Source organism: Sceloporus occidentalis, unplaced genomic scaffold, assembly GCF_023333645.1.
Source record: "Sceloporus occidentalis isolate IW3139 unplaced genomic scaffold, rSceOcc1.0.p SCAF_2, whole genome shotgun sequence".
NCBI lineage: Eukaryota > Metazoa > Chordata > Lepidosauria > Squamata > Phrynosomatidae > Sceloporus > Sceloporus occidentalis.
This window is the reverse complement of record NW_028316982.1, coordinates 156,604,661-156,627,637: the sequence shown is the minus strand read 5'-3', so window position 1 is coordinate 156,627,637 and position 22,977 is coordinate 156,604,661. Positions and strand designations below refer to the sequence as shown.

Genomic DNA, 22,977 nt, shown 5'->3' with positions numbered 1-22,977 from the left:
ATGTAATACTCATTATAAAATACATTTCAAATAACATCCTATCTTAAGCATTTGTTTAAGACAGCTGTAGCCAATGCATCACTGAATGCTAAGTTTATGTTTTCTCATTCTGTAGAAAATATTACTATTTTAAAAGATGAGATACACACTCCCTGCATTTCAACAAAGATAATCTAATTATCTTTCAGTGAAAAGTCAGTCCTGAAAGAGACAGTGCTAAATGTGCTCTGCTGGGAAAACTATCACAGTTCCCAGTTATGAAAGAAAAATGCCACACACTCTCTCCTTAATTTCACTAAATCCAACTTGACTGTTGGGACCACTCATTGAATATTTAAAGTGTCCTGTCTTCCACTGGGAGCAGTTTTGACATTGACAGCCACATAATTTCAGGCAAGGAACATAAAGCCTTAGAATGATGAATAGGTGACACTTGACCTGCTGTTCATTTCCAAAGTTGGAGGAAAAGGCAACTCACGTCTTCACAATTAAAGCACACAAAGTATGAAACAACTGCATTGTGGGTAGTACATGGCTCCTTTTCTCGAATGCTTTTCCTTAAATTTAGAATTACCAATCTTAGAAAGAAAAAAATGAGGGGACAGGGGAGAGAGAAATATATGATAAAGCCACTCTGATTGTTTTACTTATTTTAAGCCATAACAGGTCTAGGAAGCATGTATATTTTTTGTATATTTGGGGCTGCAACTCCCATAATCCTATGGTGGCTGAAGCTGAACACATCTGGAGGGACAAAGAAAGGCAATTTACACACTCACTTCAGTTAGAAGACTTTTAGGCTGGTAAACAAGTTAAGAACAGAATAAATAAAATCATAACAACGGTGGTGGTTATGCTGCCTGGATTTAGCCAAACATAAGTTTTCCAAGATCTGATGAAAACAACCCAGAATCAGAGAAGCCATAGGATAAATAACTAAAATCTAAAGCTCTGGGGTGAATACTACCATCAGCTACAAAAAGGGAATGGGAGACTCTCACTTGGGGCTGAAAGACGATCAGGGTTAACACCAGCTGAACTTCTCCAGGGAAAGCAGCTATCTACATTTTGAGGCAGTGGAAGATGCATATGACTGAAATATGTTTCTAGGCCTGTTAGAATCCATCACAAAACCATGTCACTTCTATCCTACCATTGCTATTGCCTGGTTCAAGGTGCATCATAGTATATCAATTGAGAATTAATGAAGAGGAGACCCTTAGTATCATTGCTTCATTGATGTATGCTCTTTCCCCACAACCACACCTCTTGCATCCTGAAATTATATCAGAATTGCTGTATTCTTAGTCTCAATTGATGGATGGCCATGCTGCATAAAGATACATCACCATTGACACAAGCAAATTGATGGCAAGCTGGGATACAGACACAGGGGAAATAAACACTGTTGGAAGTCTTACAATAGACTGAGTCCTGAGATATAGCAGCACTGCAAGTGCAAAAGCCCCACCCAGCCAACAACACTGTGGGATCCAGGTTTGGGAGACAATGAGGATAAGGCAGGGAGGTTGGGAATACAGGGCAGAGAATCTTATTGAGAAAGATAGTTTTGAGACAACAGAAATCCAATATCAACTCTTGATGAACTGTATTTTATGACCTATTGAGCGTTCAAGAATTAGCCATAAAGACAAAGGGGTTACATTTATTCTTTATATATGATGATAAAGTAACTAACTAGTCAGTGGCTAAAGAGAACACACCAGTGAACTTTGCATAGAAATGTAGAGAAAGAACAAAAAGATTTAACAAGGAGACTGCTTGACAAAGAACCTTGTCTGTCAGTTTCATTAGGGGACAGTAACTAAGATCAACCAGACAATATATTTAATATAAATAATCAATGAGCCCAGTGAATGCCTTATTTTCCCTACAAGTGAAAGAAAAAAAAGTAATTAACTTTCACATTCTGCTATAAGCCCTTAGAAAAAACACAATTCAATTAAAAGCTACCATTTCTGTCAAGAAAACAGAAACCACTTCCTCTTTTATTTCCTTTTAATGTAATTTAACATCCCCTAAAGTTTTCATGAAAGCACTGACCTTAGGTCATGTATTGTCATCCTAGTTCCAATCAAGACAGTGTTAGACAACCCAAATACAATCTGTGATGAAGCCATCAGCTGAACTCTGGTATCATGCATCAGATTGCACCATGACAGTGAGGACTGGGCATCTGGAGACAAGCTAGTAGTTGAATGTGGCTAGCATGTAATTAGCCAAGCAACTAAACAGGGGTGGCCAACAGAAGAGCAGCTCTGTCTGCACTTGAGAAACAAATTCTTCTGTCTTACATTTAAATAATCCTACTTGCTAAACCTTAAAATCCCAGATTGAAGGGTCTGAAAAATGTCCCGGCCAGGTCAGCCAGTTGAAGCAGCAAATTCTGGATTTCTAAAGGCAGGAGTGAAACCCTGCGCAAAGACTGTTCATCCTGCCCTTGAGGCTCTGGGTGGTACTTTGCATGCATGCCAGACCCAGATCCCAGAATTCAGGAAAGCAAAGGAAAAGAGATAAGCAGAGACTCAGAGCAAAGGAAGGCTTGTGTTATGTCCTGGTAAGTGTGTGGCAAAGCTGCTTGAGCCTAGGGCTAGGCAGTGTGGTGGAACTTCACTTTCAATCAGCTGCCAGAGTAGGAGGGAGTCCCCTTTACTCTTGTAGCTGCTTGGGAGCTTCCCTGTATCCTGTCCTCATAGGAGTGTGAGAAAAGAATATGCCAATGGTAGGTCACACAGTTTTTAATGGTTGTACTTTTAAGGTGCCAACAACAACAACAACAACAACAATTGAAATATGCAATAAAACAATGTTAAATGTCTAAATGTGGTGGGTAGGTGTGTTTTGGTTGGAGGAGATGTCAATAAGCCTCCCGATCCAGTCTCATATAGTTTTTCCCTGTTTTGTGGAAGAGTATTCTGGCCCCAGAGCTGCCTCAATGTCCCTGTTACCTGGAGCCCTCTGTTGTGATGCCCGGCAGCTGTCTGCATGCATGTCCAGCTATGCTGCCTGGCAATGCCACCAGCGTGGTGAGTCACTTGCTCTGAGATCAGAATGAGGTGCCCAATGTCAATTACATGGCTGGCAGCTTGTTCTGACCTCAGAGCAAGCAACTTATCACAGTGGTGCTGGCACTGGGCAGCACAGTGGAATGCATTATAAACAACCATTCAGTGCTGCAATGGAGGGCTCTGGAACCTCCAGGAAGATCTAGAGGAAAAAGTGAGTCTTTAAAAAACATTTTAAGGGGAGCATATGACAGATTCAGTGCTGAACTGGTCAGACATTATTAAGACAGCTTGCACCAGACAGGATTGGGCCTTGTATCATCCAGACTCTGCACTATGGGAACAGGGGAATGTTTTATTTGGTCCATGCAAACAGGGCCATCATGTGCCATTTACTAATATAAAGTGCTTTTATAAGAGCCTTCCTAAAACACTAGAAAACAGTACTTTTTTTGGCCAAAATCCTCCAGCCAGCATGAACACTGGCTGCACCTGACAAAAAATTGTGAAGATTTATTGTCCAAAAATGCAAACTATGAAGGGGAAAATGGTTATTAGCATGCTCAGCTTCAGGTTTTAGGAACCTCTTGGTGAGATGTTCTCAACCACTAAGTGCAGCCACTGCCTATGACAGTTTCTATAAGTTCCAATAAACAAAGGCTTAGTGGGACCATCGACTGCCACATTAAAAATGAAATGAAATGTCTTAAAACAACAGCACCACTAGGAAAGCAAATCCCTGTTTGAAACAGATGGAAAGTCAATCCTGTAAAGCTAATCAACTGCCCTCAGGTCACATAGTAAGCCAGTGACAGAGAGAGTGAAAGAATGCAATTCCAGCATGTCAGTAATTTGGAACAGACAAGGCCAATATTTATCATCACTACCTTTCCAAACACACACACACACACACACACACACACACACTTATTCGTTTACTTACTTTTTAGGGTCAAAAACATTTCAAACATTAAATCACTGATTCATAGCTAAATTTACCCGTGACTTTCAATCCATCTGTTATCATAGAGGCGCATAACAGATACCAAATCTGCAATCATACTATTACATAATTCATCCTATCTAGATGAGAGAGGGAACATAGATGTGGAGAAGTGGAGAAAATTGTAGAAAATAAAATATGCATTCAGTCTCTCCCAAACTAGCTCCAGGCTCTTTGTATCAGTGGAAATAAACTTCTCCGTTGAGGGCAAATTTGCAGAACTTATCTTACAATGGGGGCAGGAGATTGTGTCAGCATCATTTCCCTCCCCTATGGTTGCCTCAGAAAAACAGCAAGACTAAGTTCCCTTCACCTCTACACTTTGGGGTGTTAGGGTACATGTTGCCCCTTTCTTCAACATTCCACAAAGATATCACAGAACAGGTATGGGTGCTGAGGTGAGAAAGGATTGAGAAGGAATGAAAAACAAATAATGAGAGCAAATCCTTTCATCATTCCATTCTCTCTCCCACCGCATCAATTTTTCAGTCTTTTGTTTAAGTTACTGAGAATTGTGCTTAGAATAATTCTGTAGATTTCTTCCATCATAATAAGGAATACTACTTGTTCCAAGGACCACACATGAGTTTAAAACACCACTTATCACAGCAAGCAGTAAGGAAGCAGGAGTTCAATCTTTTCCAGATCAACACATGTTCCATTCACAACTTGTTCACAACATGTGCATTTTGTATCTGTACTCATATAGAAGAGGTATTGTTAAGATGTAGCCCTCAGAAGACTGATGTGTTATGTAATTGTCTTTGTCAAGGCAATGAAAACCAACTCATTAGTGAGATATTTATGAGAACACAACTATTAAGTTAGTAGAGTTTTTTAAAACACAGTTAAGCCTGAAACAACTAAATGTAAGCCCGTTCCAGTAACTTGCACTTAATCATCCGCAATTAAAGTTCTAGAAATTTCTGAAGTGAAAGACAGTGCAATGTTATACCAACTGAAAAGTTTACTTTTTCAGTTGACTCTGCAATGTTGTCATTGAGATACAACAGATAACCAGATTCTTATCATACTTTCAGCCCACCTTTAAACAAAGATAGTGCAGAAACATTACTTAATATCAAATTGTAACTAGCCAACCCATAAATCATAGAATCTCATCTTACCGGAATTTCAAAAGTTTCCTGTGTATCATCCAGCATCTGGATTTTGATAGAAATAAGTTTTCCTGTAGGTGTTGTGGGCAGCTTTTGTCCATGTTCCAAAGTACTGATCCCAGCATTCTCATGAGCGCCTAACCGGGATCCTGCTGTTGGCCTCTGCTCCATTTCACCCATGCTTGGAGACGCAAGCTCCTATTTCTGACAGAAGGAGAGGAACAAAGAAAACATGAGACGGCATTACTTTATAAAATACCAAGGAAAACAAGACTGCACACATTTGCATTATACTGTAGTTCTCAACAATACAGCCATAGACAGTATCCCTCTTCCTCTAGAGAAGGGTTGGAGAACCTGTGTCCTCCACAGAGGTTCTTGGATAACATCTCCCATCATTCCTGACCACTGGCTATGTTAGCTGGGATTGATGGGAGTTGGACTCCAATAACATTAGAGGAAAACAAGATTCACCACACCTGCTCTGGTGCACTTAAGGGATGCACGTATAAGTATTTTTGCATATGGTTCTTGAACCTAGCATTCTGTTTATCTGCAATTAATTGTACCATATTTAAATGTTTTTTATTTCCTAGTAATATGTTGAAGATTGCCCCCTTAATTTTTTTTTTTGGTTTGTGTTTTTATTCGTGGTTTGCCTGATATTCCATTTTCTAATATTACCTGATAGAATTTCTAAGAGTGAAACTGTAGAGCTAACTTTAGGTGTCTCTATTTTCTTCAACTGAAATTAGACTGAAAATCAAATTCCCTTTGGCTAAGTGCACTCTTAGCCTCAGAAGCAACATGCACAAAAATAAACAAAACAATGCCCCCACAAACAACAGCTCTACAAAGCACCAAAAGAACTACTGTTCGCATAATTCAATAAATTTATTGACATTTTGGCTTTAAAATAAATGTATAATATAATTATGGAAATGTCAATGACTTCATTGATCAAAACATTAAGAAAAACAGCTACTCAGCAATATGTATGGCAAGCTGTTTCAACAACAATGTGGTTGGATATACTATGAATCACTGAGACCATAGATTTTTTCCAGAAAAATGTAAGTAGTCATAAAAATTCATTAAGAGGAAGTTTGCCTTTTTCATATGACACAAGAGAATATACTGGAACAAAAATAAATTATATTCTAAAATTATATATATATATATGTATATGTATATGTATATGTATATGTATATGTATATGTATATGTATATGTATGTATATATATATATATATATATATATATATATATATATATATATATCCTTTGTTTACCAAAATAACATAAAACTGTTTCATACTTAGAAACAAATCCAAGGTCAACAAAATACTCCAAAGGCTTAATGAAAAATGAATTGCTATTTCAGTCTCCAAAAGCCTCACATTTCCTCTATGCTGTCTAGAAAAGACAATTGTTTAGAGTTGGACTTTTACTAATGTTTTTGCTTTATGGATACATACACAATGCAATGGTGGCTAGTCTCATTTGTCAAACCTTATACATCATACCATGGTTTTATTCTGCCCTTTCCTTTGTTCTTCTGACAGTCTGACTGAATTTCAAACTAAACGTACTGCTACAATCTTACTCCTCTAGTTGAGTAATTGCCATTCCATTCTTCATGCCTTTTACACCCTGATCAATGATCATTAACAAGCACGTAGCGAAACAGGAGAAACCGGGATATAACTTTCTGGATGAACAAGCATACTGTAATAATAGACACAGTCATTGTGTGCATTTCGACACATGGTCACAACCATCAAAGATCTTAAACAGGGAACAGGGAAAAGGACATTTTATACAATTCCATAATTCAAATAATTCAACTTGTATGCAGGAAATATCACACAAAAAGCAAGTTTATACTCAGAAGGAGGAGGAGTGAAAATAGAAATAAGGGACGTCAACCATCTAAGATATATAAAGGTCACCATACAACCAGTCGAAAATATCAGAGACTTGAAACAATTACCGTATTTTCCGGCGTATTAGACAACTGGGCATATAAGATGACCCCCAACTTTCCGCCGGCTCCCCAGGCAAAGACTGCCTTGCGTGCAGGCAGCGCCCTGGCCTATTATAGACCGAGTTAAGGGGGCCTGGCGGCCACACGTGCCAGCTTCAGGGGACCTCTGAAGGCTTGGAAGGTGGGAGGAGGCCAGCGCCGAACGTGCCAGGCCGCAGGGCTCTCTCCTGGAAGGTCCATTTTGCTCCCTCACAGTGACAGAAGAAGCCTCACCTCTGGGCAACGGCTCTCTGTGACTGCGAGGGAGGCAGAACTTGGTGCCTGAGAAGGGAGTGCACCTGGCCCTTTCCTGCCGGGCTTCCTCTTCCTCTTCCTCCTCTTCCTCCTCTCCCTCCACAGCCACCCCTGCTTCTGCTTCAGCATCCGCCCAAACGACCACTCACCCACTCCCGCCTGTGGGATCACAGCTGCCAGCCCACTCCCTCAGTCAGGATCTCCTTCTTTGCCGCTCTCCTCCACGCAAGCCAGCTCTCAAATAGTGCCACTTCTGCCCTCGGCTCCTTTCCAGCTTCTTCCGCTTCCTCTAAGGGCTCCTCCTTTGGAGGCTTGGGAAGGCGGGAGCAGGCCAGGGCTTAACCCGGCGCATAAGACGATCCCTGACCTTTAAGCAGTCATCTTATATGCCAGAATATACGGTACTAAGGAAAGTTAAAGAAGAAAGTGCAAAGGCAGGCTTACTGCTGAACATAAAGGAAACAAAAATAATGACCACAAAGGATCTACATAAATCCAGCCCGGATAAGGAAGAAACCAAAACAGTAAAAGATTTCCTGTACCTTAGATCAAATGTTGATCGGAATGGGGTCTGCAGTCAAGAAATCAGAAGACTAGCAAGGGCAGCAATGAAAGAACTAGACAATATTCTAAAGTGTAAAGACATACAACTGAGCATTAAAGTTAGAATTGTCCACTACAACTAAGCACTAAAGTTAGAATTTTCCAAGCCACTGTATTCCTCATCACCATGTATGGATGTGAGAGCTAGGCAGTGAAGAAACCTGATAGGAAGAAAATCAACATTTGAGTCCTACTGCAGGAGAAGAGTGCTGAGGATACCATGGACAGCCAAAAAGACAACCAATGAGGCATAGAACAGATCAAGCCTAAACTCTCTCTGGAAGCTAAGATGATGAAACTGAGGCTGTTGTACTTTAGTCATATCATGAGAAGGCATGACACATTAGAAAAGACAATAATGCTAAGAAAGGTAGAAGGTAGTAGAAAGAAAGAAAGACCACATGTCAGATGGCTGGCCTCCTTCAAGGAGCTCATGGGTTTGAATCTGCAGGGCCAAAGAAGAGCAGTAGATGATAAAAGGTCTTGAAGATGTCTCATCCACATGCTTGCCATGAGTTTGGGGTCAACTTGAGGGAAATAATAATAATAATAATAATAATAATAATAATAAGGCCAAAATCTAATTTCTAGTCTCACTGAAACTACAAAAATATGATAGATTAACATTTATGTACTTTCCATAATGGAATCAATGGATCTCTCCGTTTTGGGCCTAGCAATTGGATTAAGAAATTAATTACTTTTAAGACAGTGACAATTAACAATTGTAAAGTATATTGGTACAAAGGGGGAAATGAGGGAGTGATGCTTACCTAAGATACAAATTCTGCTATTAGACTGTCAACATCACCCATGCTAATCTGTGAGTTCAAGAGATAAATACATATCACAGATTTAAAAAATGGCAAAGAAGCTGTAGACAGAGCTTGGAATTTTTACTTTTTGGACTAGTTTCTAGAATCCCTAGCCAGCATGGCCAGTTAGGGAATTCTGACTGCTGTGAGTCAAAGAGTAACATTTCCAAGCTTCAGTTGCAGACTAATGTTTTACAAATTGTCTCAAGGAAACTTGTGGTTCCTCATAAACTTATTTATTTATGTTTATGCCACCGTTCTCCTGGAGTGGGACCTATGGCAGCTAGTCAACAACAACAACCACCACCACATGTCCCTAATTGATGACTTAACACCATAGAACTTTTCCTCCAAAGTAACAGTCAATCTGAAACTGCTGGGCAACACCAATTTAAATGGGGTGATAGGGGTCTGAACTGATCTAATCAACACCTCTCAGTCACTCTGTATTCATTCTAAGAACAAGGATCTGTAAAGTCAACAGGCAAAAGTTCCAGATATCAAAAATCAGAAAAACATTTTGCAAAACTGATATACCATCACCCAATAAAAAGCAGAAGAACTAAATAATCCCTTTATGTTGTGAAGTTATAAATTACTGAAAGTCCCAAACTCATACCTTAATATGCTAAAGCTGCAGAACTTCCACAAACTTCTCATTTCATATTATATTTTTTAAAACTTTGGTAAGTAGAAATACTTTTAGAGTTTCTATCATAAACAAATAAATTATTAATTCGGAAAACTAAGGGCCGTGTTCTGATTATTTCAGCTCCTTTCTATTTAATTAACTACACACACATCTTGTGTATGGTTTTTAAGACAGGGGGAACAATTCTTGGTCATTAAGAAACTAGGATACATTTCTGCTTCTGTATTTAATGAATCCAAAATTACCTAAGTCTGTGGAAGAATTTAGTAGTTTCTTTCCCTGGGGCATCAGACAAGCCCCCCATTAAAAGAATCTTATTCCCATCAACTTTACCATCCCAGAAAGCCTTCCTGATTCAGAAACCTCCAGTTCTAGGAACTCAAAAGATGTTAATTTTTTCCTCTCCATTAACTGTGCCTGAGGAGTTATCAGAAGAAAGCTACACACTCATGCATTCCCTCCCAAGGGACAAGTAGGCAAGTGAAGCACAAGATCCTATTATTATTGATCACCCTTGATCGTGGCAGATTAAATCCTTTTAAAGGTCTCAGTGGGTCAGAGGAATCAATAAGCAATATGGTCTCTTAGCATTTTCTTATTTTTTCTCTCCCCCTACAATGGCAGAAATGGATGAGACAACTGACAACCTTTCATGCCTGTACTCTTCAAATGTTAGTTTTCCTGTCTGAGGACTTCCTGTTTGTAAGAGTTTACCACTCTCCTCTTGCATCACACTAACGTACAGCCATTTTCTCTTTCTTTCTATTTTAGACCATGTATATGATTTTTAAAAGTATGTGTAAGAAAATACACTTTTCTATGTTTTACAAATAAGACTGGGGTTCTGTCTGCACTGGCGAGGATACCCTGAGGGCAGCCAGGAGTATCCAGGGCCCAGAGGTCCCCCAACCTTCCCATTACCTCCATTCCAATGCCAGGAGGCTGTTTGCATAGATGTTCCACTCCTGTGGTCAGAAAGATGTGCTCAGCCTCTCAGTTATGTGCTTGGGTGCCTCCTTTTGATCTCAGTGTGAGTGGTACATGGCAGTGGAGGCTGTGTCAGGTGGCAGAGCAGGATGCATTTTAAACAGCCACCCAGCGTTGGAACAAAGGGCTGTAGATCTTCCCAGACAGTCTGGGAGCAAAGAGGGAGTTGTTGAATCCTGTTTTAACAGAAGTATACCTCAGTTTTGGTGCTAAACAGGCTGGACATTGTCCAGCCTGTTCGTGTCAGACTTAGAGTTTGGGCCATGTGTTGTCCAGTCTCCACACCAAGAGGGTGGGGGAAGGACTGCTTATTTGGTCTGTAAGGACATGGTTTCTCTGCTGGACTCTGGGGGTGGGGGACTTGTTGTTTAGCTTCTACATTTTCAATTTGATTACTTTGTTTAAGAGCTCCACTACAATCCTTCATATTTCACACCAACAACAGGTGTGCTCATGGCCATTTCCAGTCTATATGTGATTGTGATTGGGTGGGATATAAATAAATAATTTATTATTATTATTATTATTATTATTATTATTATTATTATTATTATATACAACACAATACATGGGGCTGAGCAGGAATAATGTCAGAACAGGCTTAAGGATACGGAGGAGCACCAACTTCCAAATAAACAAAAAAGAGAAATGTAAAAAAGGAGAAACAAGGAAGGGTCCAACTACATATTACATACCAATGAAACTGGGGGATTTTGTTTCTTTGTTTTCCTTTTAGTCAGAAACAACTGTGGGGGCCTCTCAACTGGACTGGCATCACAGTCCTTGGGAAGGAGAGAAGTTTTAATCCTTTGGTCTCTTGCCTTAACCCCCACCCCATCTCCCCACCCCAGGCTGGCTAAGGAAAAACATCTTCCTTCCTTCCTTCCTTCCTTCCTTCCTTCCTTCCTTCCTTCCTTCCTGTTTACTACTGCTTCTACTACTACAATTACATTTACCTCCTGTCCCTGTTTACTGAATTCCCATTTCATATTTTATGTATTCACTTTCTCTATGAATAAAGTGTGAGTGTGGGTGGGTGGGGGGGAGACCCTGAAAAGTGGCATGCCATGTAGTTTGACCTTAAGTGTTTGCTTTTATTTCATATGCTGATTTTGCTACCAGTACTGAAGTAGCTGCATGCTTAACTTGCATACTCAAAGACAGAAAGAAAAAGAGAACAGAAAAGAAAAAGAGGGAGGGGGTGGAAAAGGGCCTGTTAAACACTACTTGAATGTACATCTTACAGAGCAGGTTCTTTTATTAGGAGAAGTTTTGCAAGAAAAGAGGAAAAGAAAAGAGAGTTGGAGAAACCAAAACAGACTAAGAACAAGATGTCAGTAAGAGAGGGTACTTTGGAATGCCCCCAAAGCAACAAAGGGGGAAGTGCTGTCTAAGCAGGGAATTATAGAACATTTGTGCAGCGTTTAGATAAGTTACTTTTCTAAACTATAATTCCCAGAATCCCCCAGCTAGCATGGTCACTGATCACCTAGTTAAATCTGACAAACAGTTTTCCAAACATACCAAGGAAGGAAAATAAAAGTGTGTGGCAGAATGTCAGCTACTCTGAACTGGATTAGTTGAAGGTCTGGTTAAAAGAGCCTGGCAAGAGAGTATATATGAGGCAGGGCACTTCATTTGAGAACAAGAGTTGGAAACAGGCACTTGGACACAAAATGGTGTGAGGAGCACTGCAGATAGAGCAGGAGGCACAGAAGGGGCTGAAGAGTTCAAATCAACAAAGGCGGGGGGGGGGGCAGCAAGACACCATCAGTATGAGACAAGAACAGTTCTGGGTCAGTTCTGGCTGGTACTTGGATGGGAAATGGCAAATGAATACCCCCCGGTGCTGTTGGTCGTATTTCAGAGGAACTGGCAAGCCCACCTCTAAATATTCCTTGCTTAAGAAAACTCTATGAAATTAATGGGGCTGCCATAACTCAACAGGCAATTTGAAAGCACATAGACATACACACACCCCACCTTCCTTGTAAGTATATTGTAAACTACTGAAGGTAGTTTTCTCATCCCTAAATCAAGTCCTGTTCTGCCCCTTGCCCACAACACCCATCAAACAACTTTTCACAAATGTAATTTGTGGGGAATTCTCTTTTCCCCATATACACAGTGCTTCATTTGTCCCTGGAAGCAGCACAGCATAGATCCATTTTCAGGACTACAGCAAACAGTCTGATTTCCAAAAAGACTGTGGCGGGGAGGGGGTTTGAAGAGGGGAGGTTTCCTTCCTTGTAGCAAATTTGTTACCATGAAACAAGTTTTTTTTAATACCCCCAGACAGGCTGGTGTAAAACTACTGTCTTCTCAAGAGAGAAATGGATGGAGAAGACCAATGAATGTATTAATGGTCTCTGCAATAGAGGGCAAGCCAATGGAGGGCAATGGAAGGCAAGTCAGATGATGGGGAGCTGGGCATGGACAAAGGACTTTGTTCAAGTGGAAAGCAAGGGGAGAGCAGCAGAAAAGAACAGGCACACAAATTAGAAGTGAACAATTACAGTGGTACCCCGGGATACGAATTGACCGCGTTACGAAATTTCCGGGATACGAAAAAGTTACATTGGAAAAAACTGTTCCGGGTTACGAAAGATTTTTCGGGTTACGAAATTCATTTCGGCGCGAAATTCAAATGTGAAGCGCGGCTAGCGGCTTTCCAGCGCCTTTTCGGGTTGCGAAATGTATTGGGTTACGAACGGCGCCGCGGAACGAATTAAATTCGTAACCCGAGGTAGCACTGTACTTTTTAAAATGGCACTACTAGTTCCTAGCCAAACAGTCACTGAAGGAATTTAAGGAGAAGAATGAAAACACAGCTGTCCTAGCCCATCTCAAAACATAGTTTAATGGTTTAGTAGAGAAAATGCAGACCATTACAAAACAAAGAAATAAAACAAGTACAGGTGGGCAAAAATGCTGTGACTCTAGCTCCACACTGCACCACAGTCTGGATGTCAGAATTAAATTTCCAGTCACTATAACATCTGTAGCAACCATATTTGTGGATATCTAAAATCACTCACTCACACATGCACAAAACCTGCAAGAGACAAAGAAGTACCTGAGAAAAATATAAGGCACCTATAACCAGCATTAATTACTGACCCAGGTTTAAAGGTCTCTGGAAATAATAGGGAAAACACAAGAATAAATCAGATTAATGATGGGATTAAATTGAAAAAGCGAGTAGAATTAAATCAGCAAAGACTAAGCTACTTAAGAATTTTTGTAGAAACTAGGAGATATTGATAGAATAAGATGGTATTTGAAGCACTGCAATTACAAACTATATGCAGGAACATTTCTAAGAGGAATGGATTAAATGGTTCAAAATTAATTAATTGCATTTTTTTTCTTTTAGATGCATTTAGTTTTTCTGCATCCTAAACACTCAGGACAGAAAACTTAAGTTTTAGAAAGCACAGTATGGGAAATCAGACAGAGGTTGCAGCATGGTAATAATTCTCAACCAATCTTTGCTATTCATAATTCTCCTTGTAGGTTTGAAATGAAATGGTGGAAGCCTATACATTTTATACGCGTAGACTGTAAAACACTCCTGTGGTGAGATACACAAACTTCTTCTCTCCAGCTTCTGCATCAGGAACACAATGCAGAAAATGCATACAAATTAGTAATCCATCCATTTTTACCACTTTATTGTTAGACAGTGAGCTTTACAATTCAAAATCAGTTTCTTTGCTTATGCCTGGAAGATATAATTCACTGGAGAATTGGAACATTGCCCTGAAATGACCTCAGTGCCTCACCTTGCCAAGAGGCAGGTCATAATGTTCCCCAGCCAATGAAGCTTCCAGAGAGTCAAAGGAAGCCACACACAGAAGGTGCTGCAGTAGTTCAATCTCAAGGTTACAAATGAGAAGGAAGCACAAAAACCAAGAAAAATAGCAAAGAGTTGCCCTGCTAGTTACTTTTAAAACAGCAAGTGTCATAATTAGCTTCCATATCCAGATATGATTTGGTTAGTGCTCAAGGAGAAAGATGAAAGGATGATGATGACAGAACTCAGATGTGTGTCAGTCTATATATTCTGGGGACTTTTCTGATTGACAGGAAGAAAAAAGGTAGGGCATGCAGATGTAGCATTTGATACCACTTCAGTGACTGCATCCTCTGTTGTCCCCAGCAGCTGACTCTAGAATACACATCAATCTACTTCTGCTAACGTACAGTTAGAATTTTGTATAGACCCAAATTGGCACTGTACCATGGTTCCCTATCAGAAAAACTGCCAATGTATTCTGAGCTGCAGGAATGATTAGGATGATGATTTTAAAGAAGATAGTGGAGATGGAGGCTCTATGCTGTGAACCAGTTAGGGCTTTAAAATCTTATTGTCTGGCTACAACTGTCCTGGCACAGGCATTTAGGTGGTTGTACTTTGGAGATTTAAACCTTTGGCTCTTACTAGCCCATGCCAGGATCATCCACTGATGGAAACACCTGCAGGACTCAGGGTGAGGGAAGAGCTCCTTCCCACGCAGCTTCTGCAAACCCTTAACAGCACTTCTTTCTCCCCTTAGTCCCAGCCCTCTAGCATAGATATTCAGGATGCTCAGGTCTGCACAACAAGGAAAATCACTCTCTCAAGAGGGAAATGAATGTGGAACTCTCATGGTTCCACTAATGGAGTCGCTTCATATTCTCATACACACACTATCTGGACCCTGTCCACAGCTACCTGCTTTTAATACAGTTAAACACAACACCAGCACCTTCTCCAAATGACAGACACCAGACATCCTAGCTTCTGTTACCTTGAACCTTAGACAGGGAGGAATATTTCTCTCCCACAAAGAATTTCAAACCCCCTCTCTACCTGTCATACTGGTAGGGATTTAATCCATCTAGAGGACTAAAGTAAGATGATGAAGAATAAGAGACTCATAAGGGTAAAAGTATGTGTGAGCGTTAAGGCTGTCTGTATGGATACAAACAGTTATCAGAGTAGATGAGTGGCAAACATCCAGACAATTTAAGTGAAGGGACTTGTTATCTGTGCAAAAGACAGCTGGAGAAGAGATAAGGAACTAAAATTTATCAGCTGAGCTGGTGTCATCTTTCACCACGTAGGAACAAACAGGAACAGACTGACAGATCTCTCTTTATGAGATGAATAATGCACACTTTAGAAAAAGGCTAACAAAATGTAAAAGGGCAGTATGATTTTAACATTTCCATTTGCCTTCTTTGGACGTTTTCAAGAACACTTGGCCACTTGCCCAATGGGTACAGTACATATTGTTTATATCATCTAATGACAAAGAGGCAGTAACATCCAGAACTCCATGACCTGACAAATATTAAGACAGATCCCGAAGAATATAAAGCACATTTAAAAGATTATTGGTGAAAGCAGATAATCTTAGTTATTCAAGAGAATCAATGTTTTTAGTTCTTTATTTATGTCTTTCATCAAGCATATGTATGTTTTATCATCACACTTACTTACTGCTTCAGAGATAAATGATTTCTCACCCTTATGCAAATGCTTTGCTTAGCATGCTTCGCATACTAAGTTATCAGTCTTTTTATATCCCTTTGGCAGACACCACATTTTTGTAATAAAATGCTGCCAATTTTTAATTTTTTTTATCTTGCATGCATAAAACAAAAATGCGTGTTGCGAAGTTATCCCATCCACCAATCCTGAACATGTTTACTTAGGAATTAGGTCCATCAAAATTAGGCAATTAATGAAATTTAATTCTTTATCCCACTTTTCCACTTTCAACCAGTTGCACAACCGGTATAACCCATGTGTTACAATAAAAGGTGTGCAATGTTTTCCGGTGAATTTGTACAGTCTTGTGAAGAGTAACAGTCAGTCTTTTCTCCTTACCATTCATACGCATGCCTTTTAATTAAATTAACTAAACTTCAGGCTTATGTGAACTTTGGTTCAGGCACTCTGTATAAATAAAACTGTTGTGCCAGCTGGAAAGTTTTGTGCTCACTCAACCATGTAACCCTTTAATGTGAAAGCCAAGCAAGATGTGTTTAAAAAAAAGTAATCAGATTTCTTTCCAGGGTTCAGTGAAAAAATGTAACTGTACATATCCAGACATGCATGCAAAGACCCCATAGAAAATGCAAACACCATTACTCTCTCACCCACCCCACCAAAGCCAGGTAGAGCTTGTACATATACTGTACTTTCTGTTTAAACTACAACGTTCAGTGCAAGTATGTCTATGCCAAAGGCCAGCAAGGTCTGTAGCTGAGCTAGCATCCTCCCTCCATCTCTCCTTTCCCCACAACCTATTGGACTAAAACTTCAGACAGACATTAAGAACAAAATGCATGCTTATCAAACTTGCAGATGATACCAAATTAGGAGAAATAGCTAAAACCCCAGAGGACAGGATGAAAATTCAAAATGACTTGAATAGAAAGCTGGGCCAAAGCTAACAAAATGAATTTCAACATGGAGAAATATAAGGTACTGCACTTAGGGGGAAAAATGAAATGCATAGCTATAGGATGGGACTGCATCAACAGAAGTATAGTGTTTAGATCAAGGGAAGTAATAGTGCCACTCTATTCTGCTTTGGTCAGGCCTCACCTGGAACATTATTTCCATTTCTGGTCCCCACAATTCAAAAAGGATGTTGACAAGCTGGAGCATGTCTAAAGGAGTGTGACAAAAACAGTAAAGAGTCTGGAAACCATGCCCTATGAGGAAAGACTTAGGGAGCTGGGTATGTTTAGCCTGAAGAAGAGGCAGTTAAAGGGTGATATTTGAAGGTGAGCTGGGTATGTTTAGCCTGAAGAAGAGACAGTTAAAGGGTGATATTTGAAGGTATTTGAAAGGGCATGAGACCGAGGATGGGGCAAATTTGTTTTCTGCTGCTGCAGACAATAGGACACGGAGCAATTGATGCAAATTGCAGGAAAAGAGATTTCACCTAAATATTAGGAGGAATATTCTGACAGTGAGAGCTGTTTGACAGTGGAACACACTCCCTCGGAGTGTGGTGGAACCTCCTTTGGAGGTTTTTAAACAGAGGCTGAATGGCCATCTGTCAGGGATGCTTTGATTTTGAGTTCCTGCATGGCAGGGGGCTGGACTAGATGTGGTCTCTTCCAATTCTATGATTCTCTGATTCTAAAACAAAAGGAGAATTCAGAATATATTTTTCAGATGGCCTCTAACCCTACTCACCAAAAACCACATACTGTACCAGGAAGACAAACTCTGATAAGCTCTTAAAAATCTTGCCCCTTCTCACTGGTTCCACTGTTTGATTTCACTGGCAGATCTTTCTTTACTCTAGCTTTAAACCTTTAAACTTTTACTCACAAATAAAACATTTGTGAGATTTCTTTTCAAGTCGACTCAAATCTGCCGAGAATGTAGGTGTGCAGCTGTAAAAACACTACAGAGACTTCTGTAGCAATATAAACACTTAAAATTTATTTTACCATAAAGTTGCATGGAATACAGCCTACTTCTCCACCAGACACATAATGAAAGTCAGTGGATATGCAGATAAATATGTGGATTCTATGTTTTCCCAAATCAATTTTTTATGTGGCCGAAAGGCACAAAAAAAGCATAAAAACAGTTGGTATGTCTAAACTCTATGCAGAGTACAAATTAATTCAGGATTCAAAGTAGATACATTAATATCTGATATGCAATAGCTTAAGATGGTTTAGGCTTTTAAAATCCTACACAACTGTACTAATAAGCTTGTATGTTACAGAAAGCCATAGGTTAACCAAGATTTATTTCTAAAGCCACAGATGACAAACCAAACAAACCATGTCCTATCTCCTCTATTTCTGGATTCTTTCTTTCCCCCACCTTCCTTTTTGTAGTTTCAAAGTGGTCATCTGGGGAATCAAGTCAGAGATAAGCCACTTGGTGTAACAAAATAAAAGCTTGAATTAAATTAAACAAAGTTCATGAGCCAACCACAAATCATGGCTTCAGATTGTATCCTATGTCTGGTTGACTAACCATGGCTTAGTAGAACAGGTAGACATAACAAACAAAACTTGTTACAAACCATACCATGGCTTAGCATGATGTGCAATAATGACCTGGTTTGAGTTGGCAATGAAACACTCAAAGTTTATTACTCTGATAAGGTAAAGATATAAAATCTCAGATCTTAAGGACCAACACTAATATCTAGACAAGTGAGGTGGAAAGAAATAACTGTTTGATTGCTTATCAAGTATTTTGCTTGTATTGCAATGTACAATGCGGCGGCGGGGGGGGGGGGGGAATCACACACACATGCTTAGCCTAGATCTTAGCTCAAAGCTTTCTGTCACTGTGGTGGCTTTTATGAAGAATGAAAATCACTGCTATCAGAACAGATGTTCTAAAATTGCAGTAACAATATTAAAGAGTTAATTTGATATAATAGTTGGTCAGGTCAGTCACCCATCATAAAATTCCAATGAGTAAAACAACATTTATTCATGACTGTATGAAATAATTCTTAACCTAGGTCTAATCTGCATTGAAGAAATAATGGTTTCGACACTGCTTTAACAGCCATTGCCCAATAGTATGGAATTCTGGGATTTATAGTTCTGGGAGATTTTTAGCTTTCTCTGTCGGAGAATTCTGGTGCCACCACAAACTACAAACCTCAGAATTCCATAGCACTGGGCCATGACAGTTAAACCTATGTCAAACTGCATTAATTCTGAGGTGCAGATTAGACCTTAGAGAGTAGAAAAAACTAATGGAACATTAAGAGAAAAAACATCATCCTGATCCTATCCTGACTGCATAAAAAGCTGTACATACAGCCGTAGTGGAAGAAAAACATTTCTGCAAACATTTCTGTGTTTTAATGATTACATGAGAGAAAGAAAATTGGTGTTTTATGCTATGCATCTGTCATACACATCTTAATGGCAGGAGCTGTGTCCAACAGTTACTCTGTAGGTACATCATACACAGAATGACCTTTGATTATAGATGTTTTCTTTCTAGTCCTTACAACAACAATGTATCAGTGCTTATGACAATATATTCCCCAGGCATGCAAGCAATATACTGTAACCAAAAGGATAAGTCCTACCTTTTACCCAAATATAAGAAACATAAGAAAAGATGGGTGTATTTGTATCAAGTTCCTTCTACCTGCCACTTATATATTGATTTGATTTAGATTGCACCTTTCTCCTAATATGGGACCTGAAACGGCTTACAATATAAGTTAAAAGAAAATTGTTGAAACACTATATGATATGAAAGTGAAAAAAGCATTAACCAACCAATCCAATTAAAACATTGATTTAAAACATTAAGAACATATGATAAACAATAGCAACCCCTGGCACAAAAGCTTGAGCATACACAGGGTGCTAGATTCAGCTCAGTTTTGCAAAGCAAAAGCAACTGTTTCTCCCACTGCTAAGCACTCATGGTAGCTTGGCAAGGTTTCACCATATCTTTACATTGTTCAAAACCCAAGCCCAACTCCAGCACCAATCAGATTTAGGCTTAAGTACTATTGTTCTAATACATTCATTAGAAGACTCTTACGAGCTAATGAACTCATGAGAAGACTATTACAATTTTCAATTATTCTTGGCTCCAAGTTGTGTGATACAAGAAAGTTCAATTAAACAGGTTAAGCCCAGACTACTTTCATTTTAAAAATCCTTTTGAAGTCTTTTACCCTGGGGAAACCTTGTGACCCTCCAAATGCTGTTAGACAGCAGTTCCCATCAGCCCTAGTCAATGTATAACCAACTGTAAGGGATGGTGAGAGGTGCAGTCCAGAAATATCTAGGTGGGAACCATACTTCATCCCTCTATGACTTACAACCCTCTAGTTTATTTTATCATTCCATACAGCCCATAGTGGCAATAGATTATTTTGAGACAGCCATACCATGAAGCTTCTTCAAATAATGCCTTCTTAAAAGATTTCAAAAACATGTCATCAAAAGCATTCTCATCTGCAAAAGTGAGGGAAAATTCAAAAACAACACTGAAATTCCTGATGCATCTCAGTGTCCTTAAATGTTCAATTACAAACATTAATTGCAAATCTTAAATTACAAGAAAGGTTGTTGATGTTTATTCTCATTTACAGCAACCCTAAGGCAACCCGATCCCTGGGATCTCTTGGCAAGAGCTGTTCAGAGGGGGTTTGCCTTTGCCTTTCTCCGAGGCTGAAAGAATGTGACTTGTCCAAGGTCACCCAGTGGGATTCTTTGGGCAAATGATGATTCGAACCCTGGGCTCCAGAGTTGTATGCCAACGCTCAAGCCACTACACCCCATTGGCTCTGTTACAAACAAAGACAGCCGCCTAAAACCCATAATGTAAAGGTTCCTTCTAATCCGATATTCTTATTTCACAAATCATATAAAGAAATTTGTTTCCAAATCTCTAATTTGGCAGTAGTAACTCCCTTCCTTAGGATTTCTGGAAAATAGCACACACTTTACCACCATTATTAGGCCTCAAGATAAATCAGCATGCAAATAGCACACACTTTACCACCATTATTAGGCCTCAGGATAAATCAGCATGCTTTGGCTAAACACTATCACACTACTGATGAAGACCACAATTTTAACACACTAAAATGGCTGAGGGCCAGCTATACTCACTAGGTCTGATGAAGTTGTGATGACTCAGAACCTTAGGAATTTGGGAAATTACTCCAGATTACCTATTCAGGATAGCACAGTGGCTGTGTCCTTGGGCTCAGCATAGTTTGGCTCTGGCTGGCACAATCTGGCTTCTCTCTTGCTCTGGCCTTTCTCTCCTTTTTGGCTCTTTTGCTTGTTGATCTCAGGCAGTGGAGGAGTAATGCTGGGAGACCTCTTTGCCAGCTGATCTCTAAGATCAGCTAGCAGAAGTGGTTTGTGCCAACAGGACAATTTTTCCAGCACAAGGAGATTATGCCCTAGAGCACATTTTAGGATTGCATTGGAAACAGACAATTATTTTTTTCAGTATGCTAGCATACAAACTGTTCTCATCTTCATAATCTATTATTACCTCTGACAATCCTACAAAAACAATAACAACATACAATTACCTAAGAAGCTTATCAAAGAAGTTGAAATCAAAGAAGTTGAAATACAGTAGGCCTTTCGTAACCACTAGGATTTGGTTCCAGAAACCCTGCAGATACCAAAATCTGTGGATGCTCAGGCCCCATTAAATACAGTGGCACAGTAAAATGGTGTCCCTTATATTAAATAGTGAAATTAAGGTTTGCTTTTTGGAATTTATACATTTAAAAAATATTTTCAAGCTGTGGATGCTTGAATCCATGGATAAAGTATCCATGTATAAGGAGGGCCAACTGTAACAGCAAAAAATTATTCATAAACATTACATAACACAGATAAAGAATTTAAGGCTGTTTTAAGAAAAAATGAAAGCAGCTTGAAGGAGATCACGTTCCATGGTGTAGAGGTATATTTGGTCCCACAGCTCCATGGCTTTCCACATAAACGTAACATCATAAACATCAATCTTTCTTTCAAACTGCTTTGAAATCTGGGGTATTATCAACTGTGCATCCCTGAGTCATAACAACTAATATATTTGTGATCTTCCAAGATGAGGATGATATATAACTTGTTTACATCTATGCATTAAAAAAAACCCTGTGTACTATCAGGTATTATCAGAAGTGAGATTAAATCCATCTGGCTGTAAAAAGAAATCTCTTTAGGCTTGCTTAAATCAAGCAATAACCCTTTCCAGATGAATGAACCCAGCAAAGACCCCTACAGCCATGAAATATATGCCAATGACATTCTTAGAAAGGGAAGCAAGGAACATGCCAAAAGTTACTCTTTGTCTGTGTGAAAATCCATAAGATTATTCCTCAGAAAATACTGTTTCTGGACAGGCACTTACTTTTTCACCATGATCTTCATCCTCTAATTTTTACCACTTATTCTGTTTTTTAAAAAATAAGTTGAGGGAAGCAATGCAGGAATTCCAAATTGCTACCAGAAATTCCAAATCATGCCCTTTTGACATGTGGTTTGAGAACCAAAAGGCATGTAAAGTTCCCAGAAATAACCAGCATTTCTGCTAATAATAAAAAAAGCAAATGCTATACAAATATCCCCTAGGCAACTGATGGAAGTATTTTGCAAATTATCTTGGAGTAGCTATAAGGGGCTTTGATATCACTTGAGACTAAACATCAGGGAGGAAGGGTAAAAGCAAGTTCACATACTTATTGCAAGAAGGAACAAGTCACTGAAGTTGAATTTTCCCACATAGACAAACATGTTCTATCCAAATCATGCTCAATATCTAAATTTGTCACAATGCTGAGCCCTGAAAATGAGGATTAGAAAACACAGGAAGAGTACGATGCAAGGATTGTCACATGACAATTATTGTTTTTTAAATTATGAAATCATTGCATATACATAGGAAAGAACAAGAATAATTTAGGGCTAGACATGTGTTTCTGTAGTACGGGAAAAAAACACAAATTAA

The 22,977-nt window shown here is 39.3% G+C and overlaps 1 protein-coding gene across 7 annotated transcripts in view; it reads right to left on the bottom strand.

The window, feature by feature from the left end:
• LOC149319171 (FERM, ARHGEF and pleckstrin domain-containing protein 1) overlaps positions 1-22,977 on the bottom strand; it is a 233,301-nt gene that overhangs the window by 188,167 nt on the left and 22,157 nt on the right. For all 7 annotated transcript variants that reach the window (XR_016280156.1, XM_089511190.1, XM_089511188.1 and 4 more), the window contains exon 2: positions 5,157-5,351. Coding sequence is in view for 6 of the 7 variants with exons in the window: in XM_089511190.1 (XP_089367316.1) it covers positions 5,157-5,327 (171 nt within the window). In the remaining variant the exon portion in view is untranslated. The remainder of the gene's footprint in view (positions 1-5,156; positions 5,352-22,977) is intronic.